Below are 27359 nucleotides of genomic sequence, written 5' to 3'. Positions count from 1 at the left end.
ATTATTACTTTTGCAAAAGCCATCATTTGATTACTGCATACAAAAAGAAATAAAAGTATGTGTGGTGCTGATGAGATCAACACCAGTATCAATCTGAGCATCATCTTTGAACTAAGCAAAACATTATCTTTGTGTAGTTCCACCAACCAGTTCTCTGTAAGCCTTACTTGTGTGAAGGGTAAATAAATGAACTGATTATAAGGTGTTGTTTGGTGCATCTCACCCGAACATCCACCTCATATGTATTAGGATTACACAATCTGAATAGTTGTTTATGTTTGGGGATGCAAATGTTATAACAGATATATTATATGTTAATTCTTAATAGCTGCTTGTCTACTGAGTAACGAGATCACACTAACTAACAAGCTAGTCAGTGCTTGTATTTGGTTGTTAATGAGCTTTTCCTTGATGAATATGCCCAGTGATATTCTGCTATGCAGGCTACTTAACATTTCTTAATTGAAGCACATGCATACAATTGAATACATCTGTTACACTTGGATTTAAGAAGAGAATAACGCATGAAATACAGTTATGAACAATATCATCTCTAATAGTATACGAATATGTGTTTGTACATGATATATTTAACTTACAGAAATATAAAATTGATATACTATTGTGAAAAGTTATATAAAAATGGCATGATTACATATGTTTGTTGTTTGTTGGTTTTGTGCAAAGACAAACTTAGAGGAAAATGTAAAACTGTTATTCATGTTTTTAATATTTTAATTGGGAAGAGTAGTCATCTCCTAAGGGAACTTTTTGCATTAATTTACAAACAGTCTGAAACTTTCATAAAATTTTCTGTTAATACAACTTCCCTCTTTTTTATAACAAGAAGGTAATGAATCCTCATAGTGGTAGGTAAAATACTTTTTTTTAAATACTTATAAATATATAACTTTGTCAAGTTTATTAATTATAAAAGCATTATCCCTTATCTCTGTTCCAAAAAACTTATTACTGTACCGGTGCTTTGCCTATTGGCTGTGTAAGTTCAGCAAAAACTATGAGTCCATTGATCATAATAAAACCAATTGTTGTTCCATGTACTATTTCTGTTTTCAGAATGGTGTTTGTTATGTCCTCTGCTTCAGACAGCAATCCAGCAGCCAAGCATGCAAACACCTGAAATGCATCAATTTGGTCAATATCAGCTGTTTATGTGTAAATAAACTGTTGTACCTGTAAGGCTAGCAATCAGCACAGTAAAAAAACAAAATAGTTTCATAGCATGCATGTTGTTGGTGTTATGTTCTATCCAAATTTACATTGTACCTGCTTCTACTGCACCAGGAAGTAGGAGAGTGTACTCACCAACTCCCCTCAGGAAAAAATAAATTAAATTAAATTTTCAGAGATTGAACTTGCATGTTGCCCTGTCCAATAGACATATTAAGTGTGTATCAGTTCAAAGAAAGCCAGAACATCTAATGCATATTGATCTAGTAGTATGTTCAATATCTAAACTGCAAGCAGTCATCATAAAGTTTTAATTGTGATTTTAAAATCATAAAGTTATATAATTAAGCCCCTGTTTATTTGCAAGTACATGTCTTCAGTACTGGTACACACTGAAATCCCCATGCCTCCTCTTACTGTACCATGTTTCTAGAGAAGCCTACATAAAGTAGCACAGCCCTTCGATAAAGTATTGTGTAGTAATTTTTTTCTTCTTTTGAAGAGGATCAATGCTGCAACAATCCACAGTAGGTGGTGGAAGTTAGGGACATCAACACACTTAATCATATGGCACAGTGTTTGGATGACATGGATGCATGAGGTGTTGTTAAACAAGTCCAGCTGACACGTCTTTCTTTGTAGAACCATAAATAACAAGAGAAGTAGAGTCACTGGTGCAGAAAGACATACATACCACAATCAAGATAAGGTAGAAAACATGAAAAATCAGGCATGGATCAGTTTTCAGCATTTTGCATGACATGTTGAAGATGACAAAGCTTCCCACTGTATTCTGCAACTGCTCACACCCATTAAAGAAGCCTGCTGAACTGAGGCAGCAGTGGCAATATTTCACCTGTGTCAGAACAATCCATATAACTTCTTTAGCTGCCCCATCACCAATATAAAAAAAGATCAAAGCAAACAACATGGATTCACTACCACCAAAGAATGTGAAGACCCAACCATCATTGGGCAAGATGATTCAGAGTGTTTTTTGAGACTGCCATGGTGTGACTATGCCCACAAGGGGCATACCTTCACAAGAGCATACTGCCAAGTTCGCCCAATGAAGCTACAGGAAGCTTTCAAAACAAAGTGTCATGAGAAGCTACGAGGGGGATGTTTTTGCTCCATGACAATGTCTTAGCTCATTCTCCACTGGACTGCTACTTATTTTGACTATCAAATGTGACAAGTCACTCAATGAGTTCTTCATCGGGTGAAGATGCCTTTACATTAGAAATATTATAAGAATGATGGTGAAGCAATTTTCTAGGTGAAATATTTCCTGAATAGCCAAAATGAAGACTTCTACTTGCTAGATCACTGACAGTTTCTTCACCATTGGGAAAAATAAATCTGTCATATTGGAGGACTAAAACAATCACCGAGTTTTATGTTTGCAGCTCTTCTCCCCCCCCCCCCCCCCCCCTTACTTTGTCTTTCTCTGTGAATCTAATACAAATTGCCTCCTTCTTCAAGCCACCTCACCAGTCAGGTCCTGGGTACACTCTTGCTTCTACAGTCTATAAATCAGGGTAAATAATGTGCATTCCTTTATATAACTTATAGACCAGGGGTTTTCAAACAGTGCATTGTGGCTCCCAGGGATGTAGTGGACTTAACAGTAGGGACATTGCAGACTTGGCAGTGGGGACATTGTGGTGCTTTCATAACAAAATTTGTTTGGTTTATTTGCTTTCTGAGTGAAGGAACAACTTGTGCACTAGTAGTTACTCCTAGCATGCCAGCAAGTAACTATTGCTATGACAAGAGTAGAAGGTGGAATGTAGAGAAATAGATAGAAGTTGCAATATCAAAACTTGTGCCAATATGATGAAGAACTAATGATGAAGAAGCAAGTTAATCCTTTACATTGATTTCATTGCAACAATAAGATGTAATGACATTAATAATAGATTCAAATGTGTTATGTCAACAATCAAGAAATAAATATCTACTCTCAATCATTTTCTTTAAGGTTAAGTTTATTCCCCCCCCCCCCCCCACTTCATATTGGGTGTCATGTACTTAGGAGGAGAAGAACTTCTTATCTGAGATCGCTATAAAAACTTTATTGTAGATAATCGATTTTGGTAAAACTAAGTTACCATCTTCAGATCTTCATAAAGATTATTGCAAACATCTTGTGCCAGTTACACAGAAAATCTTTTCATTGAATTTCCAGGTACTTCAACATGAAATAAGCAATGTATTGTCATATCAAAAATTAAAAAATTAACAATTACTATGTGAATCACAATTCATCAAAACATCATTCCCAGCATAAAAGATATCATGCCTTCCAGGGCACCACAAGACTAACTGTCAATAGCTAATGCATGAGGCAAACTCATGCATTGGCTATTAACAGTTAGTCTTACAAATTCATGCATTGGCTATTGACAGTTAGTCTTTTGGCACCCTGTTTATGGAAGATACGAAAATGGTAATTTAGTTTTACCAAAACCAGTTATCTACAATAAAGTTTTATGGTGATGTCAGCTAAGTAGTTCTTCTTCTCCTAAGTAATCACTACAGATCACCCCTTCAAGCTCAATATGAGTAAACTAATGGGTGTCATGTGTGTAATGTTAAGGTCAAGGTAGCTGTGGACTCACAAAGTTTGAAAACCACTGTTATAGACAAAAGAAACTTTTGGCTGTTGGCGTACGCATGGGAGTAAGAACATTTTGCATTTGGTTCAGAATTGTAAGTGGAGGCAATTCTTGTACTTATATTATTACACAGCACAAAAGAGACAGTACTGCAAGGAAATGGTAGTAAATCGCAAAATAGTTTTGAGATTCATAAATAATTGCCGTGGGTACATTTGCTACTAGTCAGTGTTCGTTATCTGTCCTGGCTTTCTTCAAACAGATACTTCATTAAACCTTTCATTGTGGGGTAGGCCAGGATGAAAGTTTGGTTTGCCAAGATCATAATTCTATTTTTGTAGGGTTTGGGGGTGGGCGGGGGAAGCTGCTGCTGCCCTTGCTGCTGTATTTACATGTTATTTTGGTGCCAGGCAGGCATTATTCAGATAGATGTGTGTACTTTCTGTTATCACATATTTGGTAGTTGTGGACAGAGGTTGGTAACTCAAGAAAAAATGCTGTAGCTAAATATACACCACTAGCAGAAGCTTTTAAAATTAAATCCATTTGTGGTCTTTATACTTTTTTTTCTGAAGTAACAACTTTTACTAGTTTACTTGCTCAATTTTAGTTGGTATAAGCACAAATATGACAGCCACCATTTAACTTATTACAGAAGGCCAGTAGACAACAGTGTCAGATGTGACATAGATATTGTTTTAAAACTTGTCATTTGTTATTGTTCCAAAAGTGGCAGTGAAGAAATTGGCCAAGTAGTTTGTTTACAGTGAATGTGTAAAGTAACAGTGCAGAAAAAAAAAAAAAAAAAAAAAAAAAAAAAAAAAAAAAAAAAAAAAAAAAAAAAAAAAAAAAAAAGAAAATTTCACAAGGAATTTTTCATCTGAAGATTTTTTTTTCAGATCTCATAAAGGCTTAATCCAAGAATATCTCCAAACACTTTTTTCAATTTTAAATTTCACTTACCTTCAGGAGAAACTGTTTATAATTGTTTTGCAGCATTTATTTTGTGGTCTTGCTTCCAAAAGTAGTGAATTTTGTGAGAGTGGGGGGAACTAATTGGTGCTCCAAAAATTAAATAAAAACAAATCAGCTCTACATGCAGCATTATTAAGGAGGATCTGTATGTAGCTTTCCACAATACAGAGGAGTCTTTAGGGATACTGAAGACTGAAGATGCAGAACATTTTGCATTAATATTTATGTATGAAAAGATCCACTCCTAATGGATTCTGTGCAATTTAACTGACACTCAGAAACAGGGTTGTAAATGCTAAAATAAATTCAACTGAGAAAATTCAGAACCTGAGTACAACAGCAGAGTCAAAACTTGGAGATGTCTGCATGATCCAGAAACTAAGCAGCAATAAACTGTTTGGGCATTCCAAGATGAACCAAAACCAAAATGAATGGTTCAATCAAAACGAATTTCCAAAAACATGGCCATTTTTTTCTTTGCTTACATTGGACATGTTGCAACCAATGTTTTAGACTTTTAGACAATTAAAAAATTATAGAAATATAAAAAAAATGGTCTTTAATATCAAAGGGGCAAAAAAAATATTTTAAAGGGAAATATTTTGAGAAACGATAAAATGATTTGTGCAAAAAGTGATTTTCTTTCATTGTTTTGCTAAAAATTTAAAAGGCAGCCTTCTTACTATCGAGCAGTATGGTGACAGTTTATTGTCAATACAGTATATAGATTAAGTTTCTATGATATTCTTGTCTTTTGTTAATGTATACGTGGATCACTGCACATCCTTCAAGGTATCATTGCTTGACAAGTATTACAGAACACGATGAATATATGAATGAATTAACAGATCATATGGTCAAGGGGTTTATACCCATAAAACATGCAAATAACAGTGGTAGTGGTACTAAAACACCAAAAAAATAGTTCATTTCTTTGAGAAAAACCTTAAAAAAATAGGAGGAAAACAAGTGAACACTTACAGGAAGCAAATCCTTGTGCAAAGTGATGTAGAAAATGTCTAATGATTCTTAAATTACAGGTTTTATCAAGTTTCTTAACATCAAGCCAGTAAGTGTGACATCTGTAAATAGGAGCAGCATCTTTCATTAAAACCATATACAAACGTAATTGTATCACTACTCTCTTGACTGTTAAAGTATGCTGTTGTCAATGCTGGGATAACTAAAGGCTGTGGAATAAAAAACTTGAATATATGCAGATATGAAATGGATCACAATACCAAGTATTAACAGTAATGTTTATTTCATTCTTCTTCCTTTCATTGTCGTTGTTTTAATTTAAAGCACATTAAGTAGGCAAGTGGATAACGGCCTTGCCACAGTGGATACACTGGTTCCCGTGAGATCACCGAAGTTAAGCACTGTCGGGCGTGACCGGCACTTGGATGGGTGACCATCCAGCCGCCATGCGCTGTTGCCATTTTTCGGGGTGCACTCAGCCTCATGATGCCAATTGAGGAGCTACTCAACCGAATAGTAGCGGCTCCAGTCAAAGAAAACCATCATAACGACCGGGAGAGCGGTGTGCTGACCACATGCCCCTCCTATCCGCATCCTCACCTGAGGATGACACGGCGGTCGGATGGTCCCGGTGGGCCACTTGTGGCCTGAAGACGGAGTGCTAAGTAGGCAAGTGAATGTTCCTATCCCTATAGATACTGAAATGTTTATTTTGAAGACAGAAATCCCAAAGTTCATTTGGCCCTCCTAACTATTAATGACATCTGATCTAGGGTTTCAATAGAAGAACTTACATTCTATCTCATAAATAGCATAAGAAGGAAAGGTAACTAGTCACCCTGTAGTTGAGTTTTTGAGTGACTGACAAATACAAGAGGCATTCTACAAGTAATGTAACACTTTTTTTCTGAAAGCAGATTGGTTTTGTATGAAAGCAGAGTCTCGCAGCAATAATATTGAATAAAATGTTCTTGGGTTTCCAACTACGTCAATTGCTTAAAACTCCACACACATACCTGTACCTGCATGCCACCAGCCATCATCATCCAGCACAGAAGCGCATAGTATTACAAACTTTGGTGAATCGTGCAAGAGTAATATCAGACGACGATAACCTGCCCCATGAACTGAGCTACCTATGCAAGGTTTTCAGGAATAACAGTTACAGTGCTCATCAAGTGAAAGAAGTGATTTCTGGGAAATATCAGAATAAGACCACCGATGAAGAGCAGGAAAAGAAACTTGATTTGCTGCCATTCTGTGGCTCTGTGTCAGGCAAGATAAGCCGCCTGTTGGAAAGACACAAGATCAAATCAATCTTCAGGCCTCCAACAAAAATCCATCAATTACTGAGACCAGTTAAAGATGCAGTAGGTCTCAGAACACCTGGCATCTACAAAATACCTTGTGAGTGTAGCCAGAAGTACATAGGACAAACAGTGCACTCTGTAGAACAATGCAGGAAAGGACTTGAGAGGTATTATCGCCTACACTATCCAGAGAAATCTGCTTTAGTTGAGCACATGTTAGAAAACGGTCACTACATAAAATTTGACAATATCTCTGTCATGGCTTGCACTAATGGCTTCTGAGACAGTTTAATAAAGGAAAGTATTGAAATAAAAATTATCGCAAACACCCTGAACAGAGACAGTGGCTTGTAGCTCAGCACTGCGTGGGATCCAGCGATCACATGGTTGAAGAGGGCACATCGAACACCGACTCAAAACATACCCATATATGGCACTGTCACGGGCACCAGTGACATCGCAGCCGGCAGCTAGCATATATAAGGGTGCACCAACAGCCCACTGGCAGTCATAACACTTGACAATGGCCAGGGAGTGCTCGGCTGAAAGCTCGTGGAGTTTTAAGCAATTGACGCGGTTAGAAACCTGAGAACATTTTATTTAGATTGGTTTTATTCAGGATTCCAATACAACATATTATTCCCCAATATTTCAGCTACAAAACCCTAGTTTTCAACATAATCCCTGTTCAATGCAATAGCCTAATGCCACCTTACTGGGATGGCCTATATACCCAAATGGTGTATAGCCTCTTACTTTATTGGTCAACAACACAACCAATAACTTGTTGCATCAATAAGCTCCTCATCATCCATGTACTTCTTTATGTGGAGTGCATCCTTCATTGGGCCAAACAGACAGATGTCAAAAGATGCAAGACCTGGACTATAGAGTGGATAAAGAAGAACAGTCCAATGAAGTTTTATGAGCTCTCTCAGGTCTGCAGACTTGTATGAGACCGTGCACTGGCTTGGAGAAGGAGAAGTTCATTTGCATTTTTCTGGCAACAAATACACTGAAGTCATTCTTCAATTTCCTAAAGGTAGCACATTACACCTCTGATCTGATGATTGCAGCATGAGGGAGAACACTGAACAGAATAACCCCATCAGTGTCTCAGAAGACTGTCATGACTTTACTGGCTGAGGGTGCTGTTTCAAACTGCTTCAAAGGAAAGGCATCACTCCCTGGATTTCTATTTCCTTTCTGGTTCAAAGTTGTTTCATTACCTGTGATGATGTCTGATAAAAAATTGTTATGATCAGCCTTGTAATGAGCAAGCAATTCAGCACATATGGTCCTTTGTTGCTCTTTATGTTCTTGTGTTAGGCGGCAAGGAACTTAGTGTTTACTCACAACTTTGACTACCCCGGCTGGTGGACAAGTGTGTCAGCACTACCAACAGGGATGTCCTGCTGTGCAGCAAGGTGTTTGATTTGCAGTCAACCAGCATACAGGACATAGGACAGGTATGTGTGATGATGATAGATACCTCACCCAATGACCACCGTGCTTTTTTTCACTTCACTGTCAGGTCTCCGTAGACATTCTACAAGTGCCTATGAATATCTGCAATACTCTGGTTTTCCACCAAAATAACCTCAATGACAGCTTTCTGCTTGGAATGCACCTCTATCATTGACACCATTTTCTAGGCTACATGTAGGGCTTCCACACATTGGAACTATGTAGGGCTTCCGCACATTGGAACTTCATGAAACTATAGAGGTTTATGCAGGAATATTGCTCAATGTCCCACATCAAATTCCACATATTTTTAACTGAAATTGGCCAGGAAAAAAAGTGTTGTATTACTTATTGAATGCTCATAATACATGCCGAGCTTTGGAACAATGTTGTTCTTCAGAGTTGACTAATACAAAATATAGATTCACAGAAACATACACACCCTTGATCTGTCATTCAGCTTGACTGGAGATGAGAGACTGTGTTGAGTGTGAAAAACTCCTTACATCTCTTACTTGCAGCCTTGGTGGCACTGTGCGAAGTTCCACTCACGGACATTGCTAGTATTCAAACCCTGTATTTCAGTCGAGACAAATTAGACAACTTACTGTTCTGTAGATTTACTCAGAAATGTTGATTGGTGGAACCAATCTATTTCTCTGCCCTGCTTTAACATACAAGACAGTTTTTTCACTTCTCCTAAATAAATAATTACTGCCCTGTAGCTATCTAACCACATTCAGCAAGATTCTGAGATGTGACCACTGTTCTGGAATACATATACCACAAATAGTCGATACACTGCCTCCATCTGGTTTCTGGCGATTTATGCTGTGCTCTGTTGAGAAGACTCTTTCTATTAAAAACATGCACAGTCACTAAACTGCAACACTTGCTTCAAAATTCAAGTGTTGGCACAATGGAATGCATTTTCTCTAAGTCTTGCAGGCTTTATGAAATGGAAAAATAGCTTTTATGATCACTGAGGACCACTCACTCCTGATGTGATATACTTAAACTATCAAAAGATCACCTCCACTCCAAAAGGCCCATGACTCACCTACTACAGCTGTGAGGGCTGTTGGCCAAGTACTCAATTTTGCAAGCTCCCAGCCACCCAACAAAAATGTTTCAATACTCAGACTTTTCAGCTAGTTGACAACAAGAACAAAATACATGCATTTTCATTGCCAGTTTCCTTCTCCCTCTGATAGCAGTCCTGAGCAAACTGCTGCTTCCTTCCAGATTTTCCAAAAGTTTGTTTCAACAGGTGCTTCAAAAATGCATCGTAATGGGAAAGACATTACTGGAAACTGGCTCTGGTGTCCACAGTTGCCATGAGTGACATGTTACAAGTACAAGTGGAGTGGGTAAGAGGAGAAAGGGGATGGGGATGGAGAGGAGGATGGAGGATTGATGTAAAGAGTGGCTGAGGGCTGGGAGGGAGAGGCAGCCAGGCAAGAGGCTGCTGTGCCATGATGAGGAATATGACATAACAATGTAGACACACTTATGTATGTGCATTTGGTGTTAGTTCCGAAAAAGGTCATTGTTTGAAGGCTCAGCAATGTTTTGAGTCTTTTTTAGGTGCCTAATAAACAAATAATTATTTTTAATGTGGTAAGTTTTTTTGCAGATACTTCAAAGTCATACTCTATAGATTGAGTTCCAATGAACGCTGATAGTGTTCAGATAATGTCCTAACAAATATACATATTCTTCAATGAGCAGAGACTTTTCTACAGATACATAAAGTTAAACAAAAAACCTCAATGCATTGTCAACACTAGAATATCTTTGGTTGAACTGCATTCACTAAAATATGTTATAAACATAATTTCCATCTTATCTGACAGTACTGTTCCAATATTATTAGGCACTGACTTAACATTTTGATAAACTAGCATGAAATATGACACACTACTCTGTGGTGGCATATTATGTGTGCATTTCATGTGTCATAATAGGGGGTTTATTCCTAGCATTAAGTTTGCTACCATTGACATATAGAATTTCTCTTTTTGGTGTGTCACTATCCTTCTAGTACATAAATCTGATGTAGCTAATGATAACACCTTTGCTCCTAGCTTATCAAACTTTGGAGAAATTATGGAATTCTCTGTGTGTGAGCATAGCTTGTCAAACATGAATGGGCAACAGTTTGGCTGATCCCTTGGCAACACTGGATGCAGTTGTCACGTCCATGTGCACAGCTTATTGACAGACTCTAATGGGTCAATGGTTTCATCTTGTACACTGGTGAAGAACTCACCAGGAAGGCATACTGGTTGACCATTCATAAGCTTTGATGTAGCTGCTTGGAGGTCTTCCTTCAGGGATGCATGTAGACCTAAGAGAATGATAGGTAGTGTCACTGTCCATTGTTACAAATCATGGCATCACAGTGATGCTTTGAGCTCGCAATGCACACTCTCAACTAAACCATTTGCTGCTGTATGATATGCTGTACTCCTGATTGACTTCATGCCAAGTAAGAAAGTAAGTTTTTTGAAGAGATATGATTCAAACTGTCTCCCTGGTCATTTGTGATCCACAGGGGTATACCGAAATGGCTGATCCAACCATGAAAGAATGTGGTTGTGACAGTTTCAGCAGTTATATCAGTTATTGGGAATACTTAAGGCCAGCATGTATAATGGTCTATAGCTGTGATACAGCGAGTGCATCCTTCCAATGGTAGAAGAGATTCTACGACATGATCAAATTGTAGATTCAGAAGGATGAAGCTTCCCAGCAGTCATCTGACAAGTCTGCTAACTGTGTTGCATTAATAGGCCATGCATTTTGTACAAACTGCTTACAGTCTCTGTCCATATGTGGCCAGACAAGTACTCATTTCAGCATCTGTGTTGCAGTTCTAACCCCTGGCTGTGTCATGTTGTGCAGCAAGGTGATTGCCTTTTGTCAGGACTCGGCAGTCACGAATGGCCATGGTCTGTTGTCAGCAATGTCACAATATAACTGGACACCTGACAGTGGTAGTGTGATGTGACAGAGTTGCATGCCTGATGGTTGTGTCAACAAATGAAGTAATTAATGATATGATTGTTGCACTGCTGTGAGAGCTTCAAAGTGAATTACTTCAGAAATAGATTCTATGTCTGAGAGCGCATCAACTGGCACACTCAGTTTGTCTTCAGCCAGCATCCATCCATGCATTGTTGTATTGCAGCACTGACTGTGGAGGCAGATGCATCAACCACCAGTGCAGGTTGCGCCTACAGTACTGGGTGCACCAAGAGTGCTGCTTCAGTAGTGGCAGTCTTTAAATCGGACATTGCCATATCAACTTCTGGATTCCATTGAAGTTTATCCTTAGCTCTTGGTCTGACTTGTACGAATTTGTCCAGTAGCGCAGCTAGGAGTGCATAATGATAACAATAGTTCATGACACCACAGAAGTGTTGTAGTTCCTTGATTGTTTTAGGTCATGGAAAAACATGTATTATGTCTACCTTCTCTTTTGATGGCCAAATCCCTTGAGGATTAATGGTATATCCAAGAAGTTGAACATCTGCCCCAAAGACGCGTTTCGACAGATTAATAATGAGGCCATGGTCATGTAGATGGGTAAAGAGTTGTCATAGATGTGACAGATGCTCTGCTTCTGAGTGCGACATAATCTATATATACATAGCAATAATCAAGTCATGAACAACCCCATCTGTAAATCTTTGTTACATTTGAGTAGCATTAGACAGCCTGAAAGATGTGCAAGTGAAGTTAAACAATACAAAAGGCTTGCAAACAGCTGTCCTAGGAATGCTGTCTGGTAAAAGCTCTAAAAATATCCAGCATAGAAAATATGCTCTTACCATAGATGTTGGACTTGAAGTCCTTGATGTGTGGTATAAGATACCAGTCTGGAATTGTTCTTGCATTTAGCTGTCAATAGTCTCTACAAGGACACTATCCACTGTTCTCTTTTGGTATCATATGGAGCAGAGATGTCAAACTACTACTTTATGGACAGCAGATTCCCTGCCCTGAGCAAGCATCAATGCAAACTCCTGTTTAACCACTTTCAGTTTCTATGGCATTAAACAAAGTGGTCAAGCATGAAGAGGTGGTGCAGGTGTGGTCAAGTATAGTGGACTGTGGAATGCTTCACAGGAGCTAACATGGGAGCTTGAAACCTGATCTCAGGGAACTGTTCCAAAAGTTTGATAATCAGAAAATCTTGTTTCACTCCAATGCCAGCATCTTCCACATCATGAACTAGTACACTGCTAGATAAGTTAGTGCTAGTGTCCAGTGGCATTGATGCTGAAGGTCAGGCTCAAGTCCATAAAATGATAGAAAAATCTGCTCCCAGTATAGTATGTGTAGCGCCTGCCATTACAGCAATTGGCTGCAAAGAAGTGGTAACTACAATACTTACAAGGTGGCAAATGGGTGAATGGATAGAACATTACATTTGCACCCATACCTACTAAGATCTGTAGTTTTGTACCCAGGTCTGTGATAAACATGGCTGCCATTCAGAGTGTCAGTGGCTGTCATCACTAAACTCCTGTTGTGTTTACCTGCTTGCGAGGTGGGCTATACTTCAATGACTTGGATCCAAATTGGTGGTGGTACTTTCATAGCTGTATATGAATAGCTGCATTTTCCGGGTGAGTGATAGCGATGGGATTGGCAACTGTTGTCCTGAGCTCACAGTGCAGTGACTTGTGTGGTGAGTTTGATGATCTGAGCTTGTAGCACAGCAAACTTTCTGGTTGTCATAAGTTGTGGGCTAACTGCTGCAACACACACAGATGGATACATTTCAGATATTCTATTGGCAGTTTGTACTAGCTCATCTAGATTGCTGGTGCACACAGCTAAAATCTTTTGAGCGTCAGGTGGTACCCATGTAGCCAAATGCTTTGCAAATTTTGTCACTTACTGCATTGCTTGCCAATGTATGTAATTGGTGCAGCAGCTATGATGATGTGCAGTCACCCAGTCTCTGGTACGAAGTAATTTTTCCAGTCTCTTCACCTCAGACTGTGAAAGTCAAATGATTAAGGTGTCCTTAATTGCTCAATATTGGTCCACATTTGGTAGTGATGACAGAACACCCTACACTTCCAGTGTCATTTCTTCACTGAGTGCTGTCACAGCATACACAGGTGTACCACAGGGCTCAATCCTTGGACCCTTTCTCTTCCTTATATGTATTAATGACATAGCACAACCCATTAACTCCCATATTGTAAGCTATGCAGATGACACGTCAATCTTATTCTATGGAATCTAATGAGCTAGAATCTCTTGCTACTAGTGGTGTAACAGAAGTAACAAAATACTTCAATGATCAGTGACTCAAGATGAATGTCACCAAACCTCAAATACTGACATTTAAAACAGGCAGTTCTCACTACAACAATATGAATAGAGTGTGTAATATCTCTGCAACAGAAAATGGTAACTGTAATTTCCTTGGTGTGTATGTTGATGAAAATTTGTGGTGGACATACCACATTAATTTTGTATGCAGAAAAGTCAGTAGTGCCACATATCTACTCAGCCAGCTCGCAAAGATTGTACCTAGCCAAGCACTGAAATTAGTATATTATGGAACACTTTACCCCTTTCTTAATTATGGAATTGAACTATGGGGCTGTGCAGCTGATGCACATTTAAAAAGAATACTACTACTACTACTACAGAAAAGAGCAATAAGACATATATATTTGATGGGACATAGAGATTCTTGTCATGAAGTGTTTGTGCAGCACAAATATCTGACAATATATTCTCAGTACATCTTCAAAATAGTTGTATTTTTTATAAGTCAACGAACAGAAGCTATCAAGGGCAGTGATGTACATGATCACAACACTAGAACAAAGTGTAACTTTTTCCATAACAGAACAACATTAAAAATGACTGATAGAAGTCCATATATCAGTGGTTTGATCTGGTATAACAAACTATAAATATAAAAAATAGACATAAGAAGCAACAGCTACAAAATATAGTGTATTTTATAAGTGTAAATATAAGCATAGTATTAAGTCTGAAGTTTGCAAAAGCCATCATTACGATGGCTCCATGCAAAGAAAATGTAAATAAATAAGTATATTTTGTGTTTGCCACAGTGAATCATGACAGGAAAATTGGCTTTCTAACTGTGCAAAGCATAGCATTTTTAATGCCTGTGACCGTCATGTATCATGTCAGGGTCGCCAACTGCTTCAGGTTAATAAAACTCATTTTGTTAGCCTTAAAATAACCTGTAACACAAAATGGCATTAAAGTGACAAAGCAAACAAAACATTCAGACAATATCTCAGAAAAAAATAAAGAGTAAACATACATCACAGTTTGAGCCAGAAATGGTCTTGCATGGAACCATCACTTGCATGTAGCACTACACCATACATACACACTCTACACTAGCTTGTGTACACTTCACAAATTTTCAAACATAGGAATCACACAGCCAACTGGTTGCAAATAACTGTTTGGTACACTGAGCTAGGTTTTGACACCTCTTAGGATATCTTCATCAGAACAAAATTTTGAGATACACTATGAAATAATACATAGGAAATTAACTATGACAAAAAATATTAAACAAGATGACAATTGTCATGATTAGTTACATAAAATTGCATTGCAAGAAGGCAGTGGTCAGATATGCTCATATTCCTAGGCAGGAACAACATCAGACTGTTTGGCCCAGAGGCTTACATTGCTGCCATGAAAACAACACAAGTTGTGCTGCCTATTGGACATGGCCAGCAACAAGTGCCCATTTGAAACATTATAACATAAATAACTGAAAAAACAACAGTTAATTATAAAAATAAAATACAAAGGAAGAGAGCTGAAGATATTTTTGAAAATACACAGCAGTCAAGCAGATGAAGGATAACTAAGAGCCATCTATCTGGCTTTACAGAAATTACTATTATCTAAAGGACAGAATAGTATAGAAAATTTTGTGCAAACATCTATAAAATCCAAAAAATATCTGCATGAAGGTAACTTTAGTAGCATACATCAATTAGGTTCAAAGAAAATGATGTTTTGGAAATAGAGGCAGGAAAATATAGTAAAAAATAAAGGAATCAAAATTCTGTGAGTGGTGAATGAAAATTGTAGAAAAATTTTTTGTTGCATAACAGTAACTGTTCATTGAGGATGAGACCATCATTCTCAGAAAGATCTTCCAGTTTGTCCTATATAAGGAACAGGACATGTATCACACATGGTTCTAAAAACACCTGACTGGTGTACAGGAGCAGCTGTGGACTTAAGATTGAAAATAAGATTTTTTTGCAAGTTATTGTTAGTGGAAAAGCTAATTTTGCATCCATATCTTTTAATTGGAAGACAACGAATTTTATAATAAATAAAGTCTAGAGATGGAATCAAGAAAACATTTTTCTACTTGTTAGTATCAGAAACAGCACTGGTGCCTAAAGTGGTCACTTAAGAGTCAGTTTTAACTTTGAAGATCTTGCCAACTCTCAATAGATCACAGCCATTATTAACTGCAATAGTTTTTATTATATTCATCTCTCTGCTGAGCTTGTCAGGTGATAAAGGTACAATTACTGCATGATGAATGGCTGAATGGAAAAATGCTTTCTTATGTGAATGCAGATGCACTGAACTATTGAGCGCAGTTTGATCTGTATTAGTGGTTTTTCAAAAAAATACTGATAGAAAGTCTGTCATTGTCAATAACAATACTGAGGTCCAAGTAATTAAGCTGATGATTATTATTTTCTAATTCACATTAAAACTGATTTTTCATTAATACTACAAAAATTTCAAACAAATGTCGAATTCCTTCCTGGGAACCACTTTATGTGATCAAAATGTTGTTTACATACCAAGAATATGATAAAATACTCAGATCACCAGTTGAAAAACTACTAAAGAATTTCTCTTCCAGCAGATTGATCAAAATATCAGTGAAGATGCCTGCCAGTGTGTTACCCATCGCTAGGCCATGAGGCTGATGGTACAGTTTGCTATTGAAGTACAACTATATTGTTTTCACTTGAATACATATATGCTATTTGCAAAACTTTTTTTTTTTTTGCCTGCACAAATCATCAAAGAGTTTTATTTCTGTATTTCATTCATTTCTGCATTAAAATTAGCGTCTAGAAGTACAGATACCTTTTTGTCATTGGAAATTACTTGTAAATACCTCTATTACTCTCAAATTGCAGTGGGTTGTTGACAATAAATTTAATCAATGAATATATGTATTGTGAGGTTGTGGTTAAATAATCCCAGCTGCTTTAATGAATAGCTTCAAGCTGTATGTTTGTAGACCTACAAATAATTCTAATTATTTTCTCCATGTAATGAATAAATTTTGGCTGAATGAGGGATTATTCCAGAATATTATCAAATGGGAAGTTAGTGAATGAAAACATGCTACTGATTTCTTTACCTCCAAAGCTCACAATTATCCTTATGGAAAAAGTAGATGAACATAAACATTTTGATCTGTATACTATGTGGAGTTTCTAGTTAAGATTTCCATCATTATGGTAACCTAAAAGCTTGGAACTTTCTGCCCATTATATTATGTTTTGTTGGTATACTTTGTTGATAATAAGTGAAGTATTTTTGACATACAAAATTGGATTTACTGTATTTATTTGAACATTAAAGCTAGACCATTTGTGTGAAACCAGTTAATAGCTTCAACAACAATATCATTTACCATTTTTCTTATGATGCCTCTTTTCTTAGTATGCAATAATTTTGTTTTGTCAGGAAAAATAACTAATCTTCTCTTTCACATTTATAATAAATATACGTGGGCTTAGTGAAGTTTCAAATCATGTGGCATGGTTTGATGGCTCAAATGGTAAGAACATTGCTTAAACACTGTATAGTCCTTGACTTGGTGCTAGTCCAGTGCACAGCTTTAATTTATAAGTAATGTTTGTGTTTATTAATGTTCTTCTTGATTTACACTTAAGCCTGCATTAGTTCGAATTAATAAATCAATAACAACCTATATCTGAACTGGAGACTCATGTCTATTCAACATAGTGCATGAGCATATTTTCCCTGTGAGCACATTATATTTTGGAAACTACTAATGCTGCCACATTAAAAGTCATATGTTTCATTAAGCAAAATTATTAGGAATATAATTACAGTTATTTTGGACTAACCAGCTCAGTAATCTTCATAAAAAAATGCACCCTTGTACAAAGTGCTGTTTTGTTGCCTCTTGTTCTTAAATCACTTTCTTCATCTGAAAAAAGCAAAAAATGGCATAATAAGCTAACTTTACACTGCTGTATTATTTAACATTTTAAATATGGTAAGTACAATTACAGCAGAATTTTAATGATTTAGGAATAAAGGAGACAACTCACTGAATAATAGAAGCATTGAGTCATTGTCTGGCACACAAAAAAGAATTAAAACTTCACTAGCTTTTGGATAAATGCTTTAACAAACTAGGTCACACACTTGTACAGCTACATTGTGGCAGCTGAATATGCAGTGACAGGACTCCAGTTCAGTAGGTAGACTGGGGTGAGGTTTTGTGTCAAATAGTGTGGCTAGAGCAAGGAAAGAGGTGGTAAGTAGGAGAAGGGGTGGGGGAAGTGTGGCTCATGGTTCAGAGGGAGGCAACAGATGTTCAGGATAGGAACGTAGGAGGGAGAGGCTGTACACATATGGGATAGGAATGCAACACATGGGCACCAGAACCACTGAGTTTATGTGGCACATGGTGATGAAGGGGTGGAGGAGTGGATTGGGAGGGCATGACAGGATAGACGAAGGAGCTACTGTAAGTTAGATGGTGTGGAAGCAATGGCTTTGTCGAGATTGAGACCATGACACTTATGGCAATATAGGATGTGTTGCAAGGATAATGCGCATGTATGTATAAGGAGTAAAACTTTGCTTTCATCGTTTGCTGATAGGTGGCGACAACGGTAAGTAGCGGTCAAAAGAAACAGATCGCAGACATCAGGTAGTTAGCTTGGACCTCACATAACCTCATTCAAACATTAGTCAATTTGTGTCTGCATCATAAAGTTCTTCTTGATTGAAAATGTCAGTTTATGACATTCTCATCATTTGTGGGAGGTGTTACTGTTTTGTTTCAGTATGAAGAAAACAGCAGCTGAGTCTAATCGAATGCTCTCAAGTACATATGGTAAGGATGCTATTAGTGAAAGAACATGTCATGAGTGGCTTCAATGTTTCAAGAACAATGATTTCAATATCGTATACAGGCATAGTGGTGGAAGAGTGAATGTTTTCGAAGATGCAGAATTAAAGACATTGCTGAGTGAAGACTCGCATCAAACTCAAGAATAATTTGCACAATTAGTGGGAGTGACACAGAAAGTCATTTCAAAATGTCTCAAGGCTATGGGCATGATTCAGAAAGCAGGAACATGGGTCCTGTGTGAGCTGAAACCAAGAGATGTTGAACGACGTTTGTGTGTTTGTGAACAGTTGCTTCAGAGGGAAAAACGGAAGGGATTTGTGCATTGCATTGTGACCGGGGATGAAAGATGGGTTCATTATGATAACCCTAAATGCAAAAAATAATGGGGATATCCCAGCCATGCTTCCACATTAATGGCCAGACTGATTATTCATGACTCCAAGATCATGCTCTGCATTTGGTGGGACCAGCTCAGCATCATGTACTATGACATGTTAAAACCAAGTGAAACAATCACACATGCTTGTTATCAAATGCAACCAATGCATTTGAGCAGAGCATTAAAAGATAAATGGCCACAATACAGCAAGAGGCATGACAAAGTTGCAACACAGCAACGTTCAAACCCACATTGCGAAAGAGATAAAAACATACTTGGAATCGTTAAAATGGGAAGTCCTATCCAACCTGCCGTATTCTCCAGACATTGCTCCCTCTGACTATCACCTGTTTAGATCAATGCACAAGGCCTGGCTGACCAACTCTTCTGATCTCATGAAGAAGTCACAAATTGGATCGATTTGTAGATCACTTCAAAAGATGAACAATTTTTTCAACACAGGACTGGTACACTGCCTGAAAGATGGGAGAAAGTAGTGGCCAACGGTGGAAAATACTTTTAATGATACATGTGTAACCAATGTGTTTCATTAAAACCTCAAATGTTGGGAAAAAATGGCGGAAACAAAGTTGTACACCTTGTAGTTGATAAAAGTGGATGTTTTGGGAAGGACCCAAGTGGCACAGGTAGTGCAGCAGCCATTGAACCCAAACATGTTGTGCTCTGCAGTATATTCTTGTAATGGTTGGTTCTCGACCACAGTTTGACAATGGTCATTCACTATGATAGACAGCTGGTTGGTTGTCATGCACACGTTAAATGCTGTGCAGAAATTGCATCAGAGCTGGTGTACAACATAGCTGCTTTTATGTGTGGCTCAATCTCAGGTGGTATAGGATAAGACTGTGACATGACTAGCTAGGATGTGCTGGGTGGTTGAATCAGACATATCTTGCACCTGGGACTTCCACAGGAATGTGACCCATGTGGTAAAGGGTTGGGAGTCAGGGTGTCATAGGAATGGACCAGGATGTTGAGTAGGTTGAGTGGGTGGCTGACTACCACTTGTAGAAGGGTTTGGAGGGATTGTGGGTAGAATGTCCCTCCTTTCTGGGCACAACAATGGATAGTCAAAGCCCTAATAAAGGACATGGTTCAGTTGCTCCAGCCCAGGATGATGATGGTTGAAGAGGGGGTAGCTTCTTCTCAGTTGATTCTGAGAGGATTAGGTGTGTGATGATATGGCATGGGAAATCTGTTTGCAGATTAGTTTGGGGAATAATATTTGTCTGTGACTTCTCAACACTGCAGATATGTTTTCCACAAGTGACCAGGCTAAAAGGGAGTGATTTTTTGGTACAGAAAGGATGACAGCTGTCAGAATGTAGGAACTCTTTATGGTTAGTGGGCTTCATGTGGGTAGAGGTGTGGATGGAGGCATCAGAGAGGTGGAGATCAGCATCCAGAAAGGTGGCACATTGGGCTGAGTAGAACCAGGTGAGGAGGATGGGGAGAAGTTGTTGAGGCTGTGGAGGAATGATAACAGTGTGCCTTGGCCCTGCATCCAATCATGTAAATGTCGTCAATGAACCTAACACACATTCACGCAAGTGCAACTCACACACATGACCACAGTCTGTGGCAGCTGAAGCCATACTACAAGCAGCAGCAGCAGTGCATGATAAGAAAGGCAACTGGGTAGGTGTAACGAGGATGCTAGGGTGGGGAAGCCCCACCCTCCTCCTTACTCCCACTCAGTTACCTTTTCCATCATGCACTGCTGCTGCTGCTCGTAGTGTGGCTTGAACTGCCACAAACTGAGGTCATGTGTTTGTGAGTTGCACTTGCATGAGTATGTGAGTACATCTGTCATCTATTTTTGACAAAGGCCTTGTTGGCCAAAAGCTTATTTTGTGATAGTATTTTTGTTGTGCCTATCTGTGACTCAGCATCTCCGCAATGTGGTGAGTAGCAACTATCCCTTTCATAATAGTGTTACATTCCATCCTGTTTGAGTAATGAACCTAAGCCAGACAAGAGATTTGAGGTTTTTGAGAGACTAAGGAAGTTTCCTCTAGATGACCCAGAAACAAAATGATACAGGAGGGTGCCATGCAAGTGTCCATGGTCATGCCACAGAGTGGTTTATATGTCTTCCCCTGAACGAAGAAGTAGTTGATTCAGTGTTTCTGCCATTCAGTGAGATGTACTTAACATTTCAGTATTACTTAGTATCATGGGGAAAAAGGAAGTGGCTCAGTGATAAAGTGCCGAACTACAAATTTCAGCACATTGAGTTCAATCCTCTTGTCAGTCCTAAAATTTTTATCTCTCAATTATCACTTCTTTCAGCTAAGGCAGTGTTTGATAATGTGAAAAATGCTGAGTTTCGCTATGGCTTTGCGGCCCCAATAAACTAGAGGTCCCCTAAAATCAGTTGGGTGAGTCAGTTTGGAGGCTGGAGTAAGCCAAGGCAGACCAACTCCAGCAGAACCATGCCTAGTTAAGCACTGTGGTGTTCAGCCACCCTTCATTGTTGATGATCTGTTCTGCAATGTCCACCACATGGAAGATCCAGGGCAGGTGGAGGTGAAGCTCAATGGAGCTGCAGGTATGAAGTGTAGATGAGTTCACAGGTCACAGGAGAGCACTTGTGCATGTGAGGGGGCATGTGACCATTGGTTTAGATACAATTGAGATGTCAGCTCAGGTGTCCATGAGGAAGTTGCAACTCAAAGAATAGTCTTTGATGTAAAGGTAGCTGCACAGTGGGACAGAGGCATGAACAGAATGCAGTGTGGGTTTGCACTTATTGTATGATTGGCTTTTTGGACATGAGGGGCAGAAATTTTCTGTATCATTGCCAAATATGGTGTGGTACCAATAGTGAGGGTATGTTGGGAGAAGAGGTGGTCAATCATTCTCCATGTGTTTGGGTTCGTACGCCAGGGCAGATGGTGCAGGCATGATATGCAGTGGCTCGGTGGGAGGAGAGTGTGTATGTTGGGTGACAGGTGGTGCAGCAGTCTGGGGGGGGTGGAGCACAGCATGCCCCTGCCTGCGGCCCAGTAAACTACCAGTGCAGGAGTGTGAACCAGCTGCATGAGCTCGTGCTGGTGCCACTGGTGTTTGAGCAAATAGACTGGTCAGCCATCCACAGATGCAAAGCAATGGATTCCAGGGGAGGAGATGAACCTGGAGATCTGTAGGCAGTTTTGATAACCACACCAACCACATGGTTTCATCTGGCATCATCTGCTCACTGACCAGGTGGTGCTGCCAGTACCAAAGGTTGGATCGAGATGTGGTCGCCGAGATGTTCCTCGTACAGTATTTGTAGAATAATTTCTTACGGGGAATGTGAGAGGTGCTTGATGATAGTCTATTTTGCGAAATCTTACTACAAAGTTAGCGGCAGCATCAGAAGTAGGTCACAGAACAGGTCTGTGTGTCTGTGCAGATGAGTCATGAGACACAGGAATTTTGAATTGTCATTGGTGGTGTGGTACAGTTTGAACAAGTTTTTCACCAGTGCAAACCACGTTGTTGGGTTGTCCTCAGATAGTGGGGGCAGGGTCAGTAAGCAGCCTGGTGGTGGCAACAGTGTTGCAGTTAGTTCTGTATCTGAGTCCCTCATATCACTTGTACGAAGTTAATACTGGACCAGCATGGTCAACACAGACGGCACTGCGTAGGGTGTGAGTGAGCAGTCTGTCAGAACAGATGAGAAGGGCACTAGGAAATGATGCTGTAGAACTGTCTGATGCAACATTCATGGTGCAGAAGTCCAACACAGAAGACATGGCCAGTGCCATTTGAAAAGCGAGCAGGTGAATGGCTGCAGCTGAAACCCCCTGAAAATTTACTTGTGGTGGCGGGGGTTGGTGGAAAAGCAGACGTGCATGGAGGAGCACAGTAAAATGTTCCTACCGGGCTGTCAACATTATGAGCCAGGGTGTATTTGGAGGGGCAGAAACCACAGTTATTATCACTACACAGCACATTGTTCACATCAGGTGGTGGTCTGTAAAGTGCACTGATGTGCTGAATGGTCACTGGGGGTCGACACGTACCTAGAAATGTTTGTGATATACACTGGGCATTGTTCATTTCGTTAACCAATGAAGCAGTAAAGCACTCTGGCATTGCGGGGGCATGATTGATACACATGGTCTGTCCTAACAAAGGCAAGTTGTACATGGCACTGTTGTAATGGTCCCCTAGGCAGCTTGCATCTGATACATAGTTTGTGCACAATATGCAGAACCCATGTTAGCATGATGAAATGCAGTAATTTTGTCCTCTTCATTATCGTATTCAAATTGTGTATGTTGATGCACACTTGCTGGAGAGGCAAAAGCCTGAGTCTGATATCACATGTTGCACTTTCGAGTGAAGAAAGTGTTGAGGCGATGAAACGGAAACATGTTGTAGAATCCAGGTCGTGGTGAAGCAATGAAATGTCCCATTGTAGGTGCAGCAGCTTTGATTTCCATGTACTGCACATCAGGATGCATGACCAAGTGGAATGAATGAAGGCGTAAACAAAGCCAGTGCAGTAGATGCGAGAATACTTGCACTACAAGGAAACAACACGTGAATTCTTACACAGGGTCACCACTGTGATATTTCTGTTGGGTTGTAGCCTAAGGAAAACACACTCAATACTGTAAGACTCGGTATGTTTTGAACAAAGATCAACATTACAAGAAGTCATACAGTGAACTGAATAAGTAAGATGGTGTGGGCCATTAGGTTACAGAGTCAAAGAACTTGCGATGGCGGAGATATGTCATTTGTACTTGTTGACATCACAACTGTATTAGACCCCTCCTAACAGGCAGAATGCAGTATGTAGAGAGGCATCATCAGAAGCAAAAGTAGAGTTCATTGTACTATTGTAGTATGACAGGGCTGCTGTTATTCACAATATATATAAATGACCTAGCAGAGAGTATCTGATGAAACCTATATCATGTATGCAACCTATAGTTGATAAATGAATATGAATATGAATATGGACATCTCAGTCAGAACTTAGTTTGTGGTGTCATTTACAGCTTTTTCCTCGATAGCCACTATGGAATAAAGCTTTATAATGCTCTACCACTCTGCATCAGGGGAACAGAAGATGAAGGAAAATTTGTCAGAATTAAAAAAGTTTATGATAAATAAATGTTTTTATAGCATAGAGGAATATTTTGAATCCTTAAATCTCTAACTGATAGTTGTATTGCCAATATCATGTTCTCACTGCCAGTTCTATGTCTCATTTATACTCTTTTTAACTCTAAAATTTTTCCAAAATGTACTAAATATATATAAATCCATCACATATGGTACATGTTAAAGGAGCATGTAAAAGAACAACACGTTTTAATTTTCAACGTAATGTTAATTTTATGTGTTTGATAGAAATTTGTAATATTCTGCTGTGCATATTTTGGACAGTATTATGACAATTCCTATATCATATAAATGATGAAAAGGATGATAATAAATGAAATGAAATGAAATTGTGAGAATCTGGAAAACTTTAGCAGACATTTGCAGCAGTTGGAATGGAACATTATTATAAACTGAAACATCCATACAATATATATTGTTCCACAGATGAATAAATAAATAAATAAATAAATAAACACAATATATCAGGCTAAAGATGTCAATGATAAATTTAACATATTCCTGAATGAATTCATTACGATTTTTTCCCCAAGAGAATTTCAAAAAACTCCCATCTTATTGATTACAGGAGACAATGGCTCACTACAAGAATCAGAACATCCTGTAAAACAATGAGAATGATTTATGTCTCAGTCAGAAATTCTATCAAACCCCTGGATAGGGGGCACTACAAATTATACTGTAGCATCTCAAAGAGTGTCATCAAAAAATCTAAGAGCATGGTTTTTAAATCTAAAATTAACAATTCAAATAATAAAATAAAAACTATTTGGAAGGTAGTCAAATGGGACACTGGAAAAATTACAGAAGATACAGACAGTATCGAAGTGTGTCATAATGGAAGCATGGTAGATGAAGTGATATAGTTGCTAATATATTCAACAACCATTTTTTGCTGGTAACAGACCAAATTGGTTATAAAGGGTCTAGATTTGAAGCTATGAGTCTTCTACAAAAAAAAGTGCAGAAGAAAATTATTCAGATGCATGTACCCTACATTAAAACTGAAGAAACTAAGAAGGTAACAAGGCAAATGGAAAATAAAAATTCCACTGGTGTTGATAATATAGCTATCAAAGTACTGAAGCACTGCTGCAAATTTATTTTTGAACTTCTCTGTCATATATTTAATGAGTCCTTAAAAAAGTTACTGTCCCTAATAGACTCAAAGACGGAGTTGTGAAACCACTGTTCAAAACAGGTGATAGAGCTGATGTTTCCAACTACTAGCCAATTTCATTGTTAACAACTCTCTTTAAAATCCGAGAGAAACTGATATTCAACAGAATCATGGATTATCTCAATGAAAATAAAATCCTTATTAAATATCATTTTGGATTCTGAAAGGGTACTTCAACTAAACACACCATTCTTTCTCTCTCATTTGTTGTCCCCCCCCCCCCCCCCCCCACACACACACACATATCTGAGTGGTCAGCGTGAAGGACTCTCATGCCAAGGGGTCCGAGGTCAACTCCTGGCCGGGTCGGGCATTTTCTCCACTCAGGGACTGGGTGTTGTGTTATCTTCATCATCATCATCTCATACCAATCGATGCACAAGTCACCGAAGTGGCATCAGCTCAAAAGACTTGCACCAGGCGACTGGTCTACCCAACAGGATGCCCTAGCCACACAACATTTCCATTCTTTCTCATTTGTCAACCAACTCCTTGAATCCATGAACAATGAAATATTACCAGTTGGAATGTTCTGTGATTTGTCTAAAGCATTCAACTGTGTAGATCACAGAATTTTACTTACGAATGCTGAGCACTATGGATTAAATGATAAAGTAAGGATGTGGCTCGAGTCATACATAGACAACAGAAGGCAGAAGGTAGTTCTGAACTATTTTGCAACGGCACCTGCCTGCTCTAATTGGGTAACAGTAAAATGTGAAGAGCCACATGGCTTAGTGCTGGGTCCCTTACTCTTCCTCATCTTTATCAATGATCTGCCATGCTGTATGACACGAAAAGAACTCTTCACCCTATTTGCTGATGACACAACCATTATGATTGGCAAAATAGCCAATTGCAGCCTGGAGAACACTGCAACCACTGTATTCAAAGAAGCTTTAGATTGGTTCACTTCAAATTGTCTGTCACTCAATATGAACAAGATTCAATTCATACATTTTCAAACAGCAAATAAAAAACAAGAAAATATTGAAATAAAATGTGGTGACAAAGAAATATTGAGAGTTGAGATTTCCAAATTCCTGGGATTACACATAAACAACAATATAAACTGGTCAGTTCACATCAACAACCTACAGGATATAAAAGACCGAATTCTACAGCATTTAGCATTTGCTCAATTTCATCTCTTTGTGGCTTGGAAACAATTAAAGCTACATACCTAGGATATTTCCAGTCACTTATGACACATAGCATCACAGTTTGGGGTAACCAGTCATAAGAAACAAAGTTTTTATTGCACAGAAAAGAGTCATCAGAATTATGGCTAGAGTGCACCCCAGATGCTCTTGCAGAAACTTATTCAAACAGCTCAGGATCTTCACCATATCATCTCAGTACATTTTTTCACTAATGTGCTTTATATACAATAATAATACAATTTACAAAACAAACAGTGAATATCATGATCACAATACAAGAAGTGAACATGATCTTCAGAAAGTTATAAAGAATCTCAGCATGGCACAGAAAAGAGTACATTATTCAAGCACAAAGGTATACAATAAACTTCTATTTCATATTAAAACAATCCTTAGAGATGCGACTAAATTTTTTAAAAAAGCTGAAACTTTGTCTTTTGACTAGTTCTTTCTATTCTTTGCACAAATTTTTTGATGGTGCGTAACAATTAGTGCAACGTATTTAATTTTAATCATTCCTATAAGAACTGATTATGTAGTGCTGACTTATCAGTTGATGTCAGAATGCTTTTTGTATGTTTTAGAATGTAAGACTTATAATTTGTTTGTATAATCATTATTACTATTATAATCTGTGTTGTTGCTTAAACACTTGAACATCATATATCTGTTTATATATGTCTGCTTGTATCTGTATGTGTGGATGGATATGTGCGTGTGTGCGAGTGTATACCTGTCCTTTTTTCCCCCTAAGGTAAGTC

The 27359-nt window shown here is 38.5% G+C and overlaps 1 protein-coding gene across 3 annotated transcripts in view; it reads right to left on the bottom strand.

The window, feature by feature from the left end:
- Positions 1-27359, bottom strand: part of LOC126419090 (uncharacterized) — a 73880-nt gene that overhangs the window by 5086 nt on the left and 41435 nt on the right. For all 3 annotated transcript variants that reach the window (XM_050086185.1, XM_050086183.1, XM_050086184.1), the window contains exons 2-3: positions 17710-17792; positions 979-1137 (exon numbers count right to left, since the gene is read on the bottom strand). In XM_050086185.1, coding sequence (XP_049942142.1) covers positions 979-1137; positions 17710-17792 — 242 coding nt within the window. The remainder of the gene's footprint in view (positions 1-978; positions 1138-17709; positions 17793-27359) is intronic.

Source organism: Schistocerca serialis, chromosome 9 (assembly GCF_023864345.2).
Source record: "Schistocerca serialis cubense isolate TAMUIC-IGC-003099 chromosome 9, iqSchSeri2.2, whole genome shotgun sequence".
Lineage (NCBI taxonomy): Eukaryota > Metazoa > Arthropoda > Insecta > Orthoptera > Acrididae > Schistocerca > Schistocerca serialis.
Note: the sequence above shows the minus strand (reverse complement) of the source record. Positions and strands in the feature narration are given on the sequence as shown.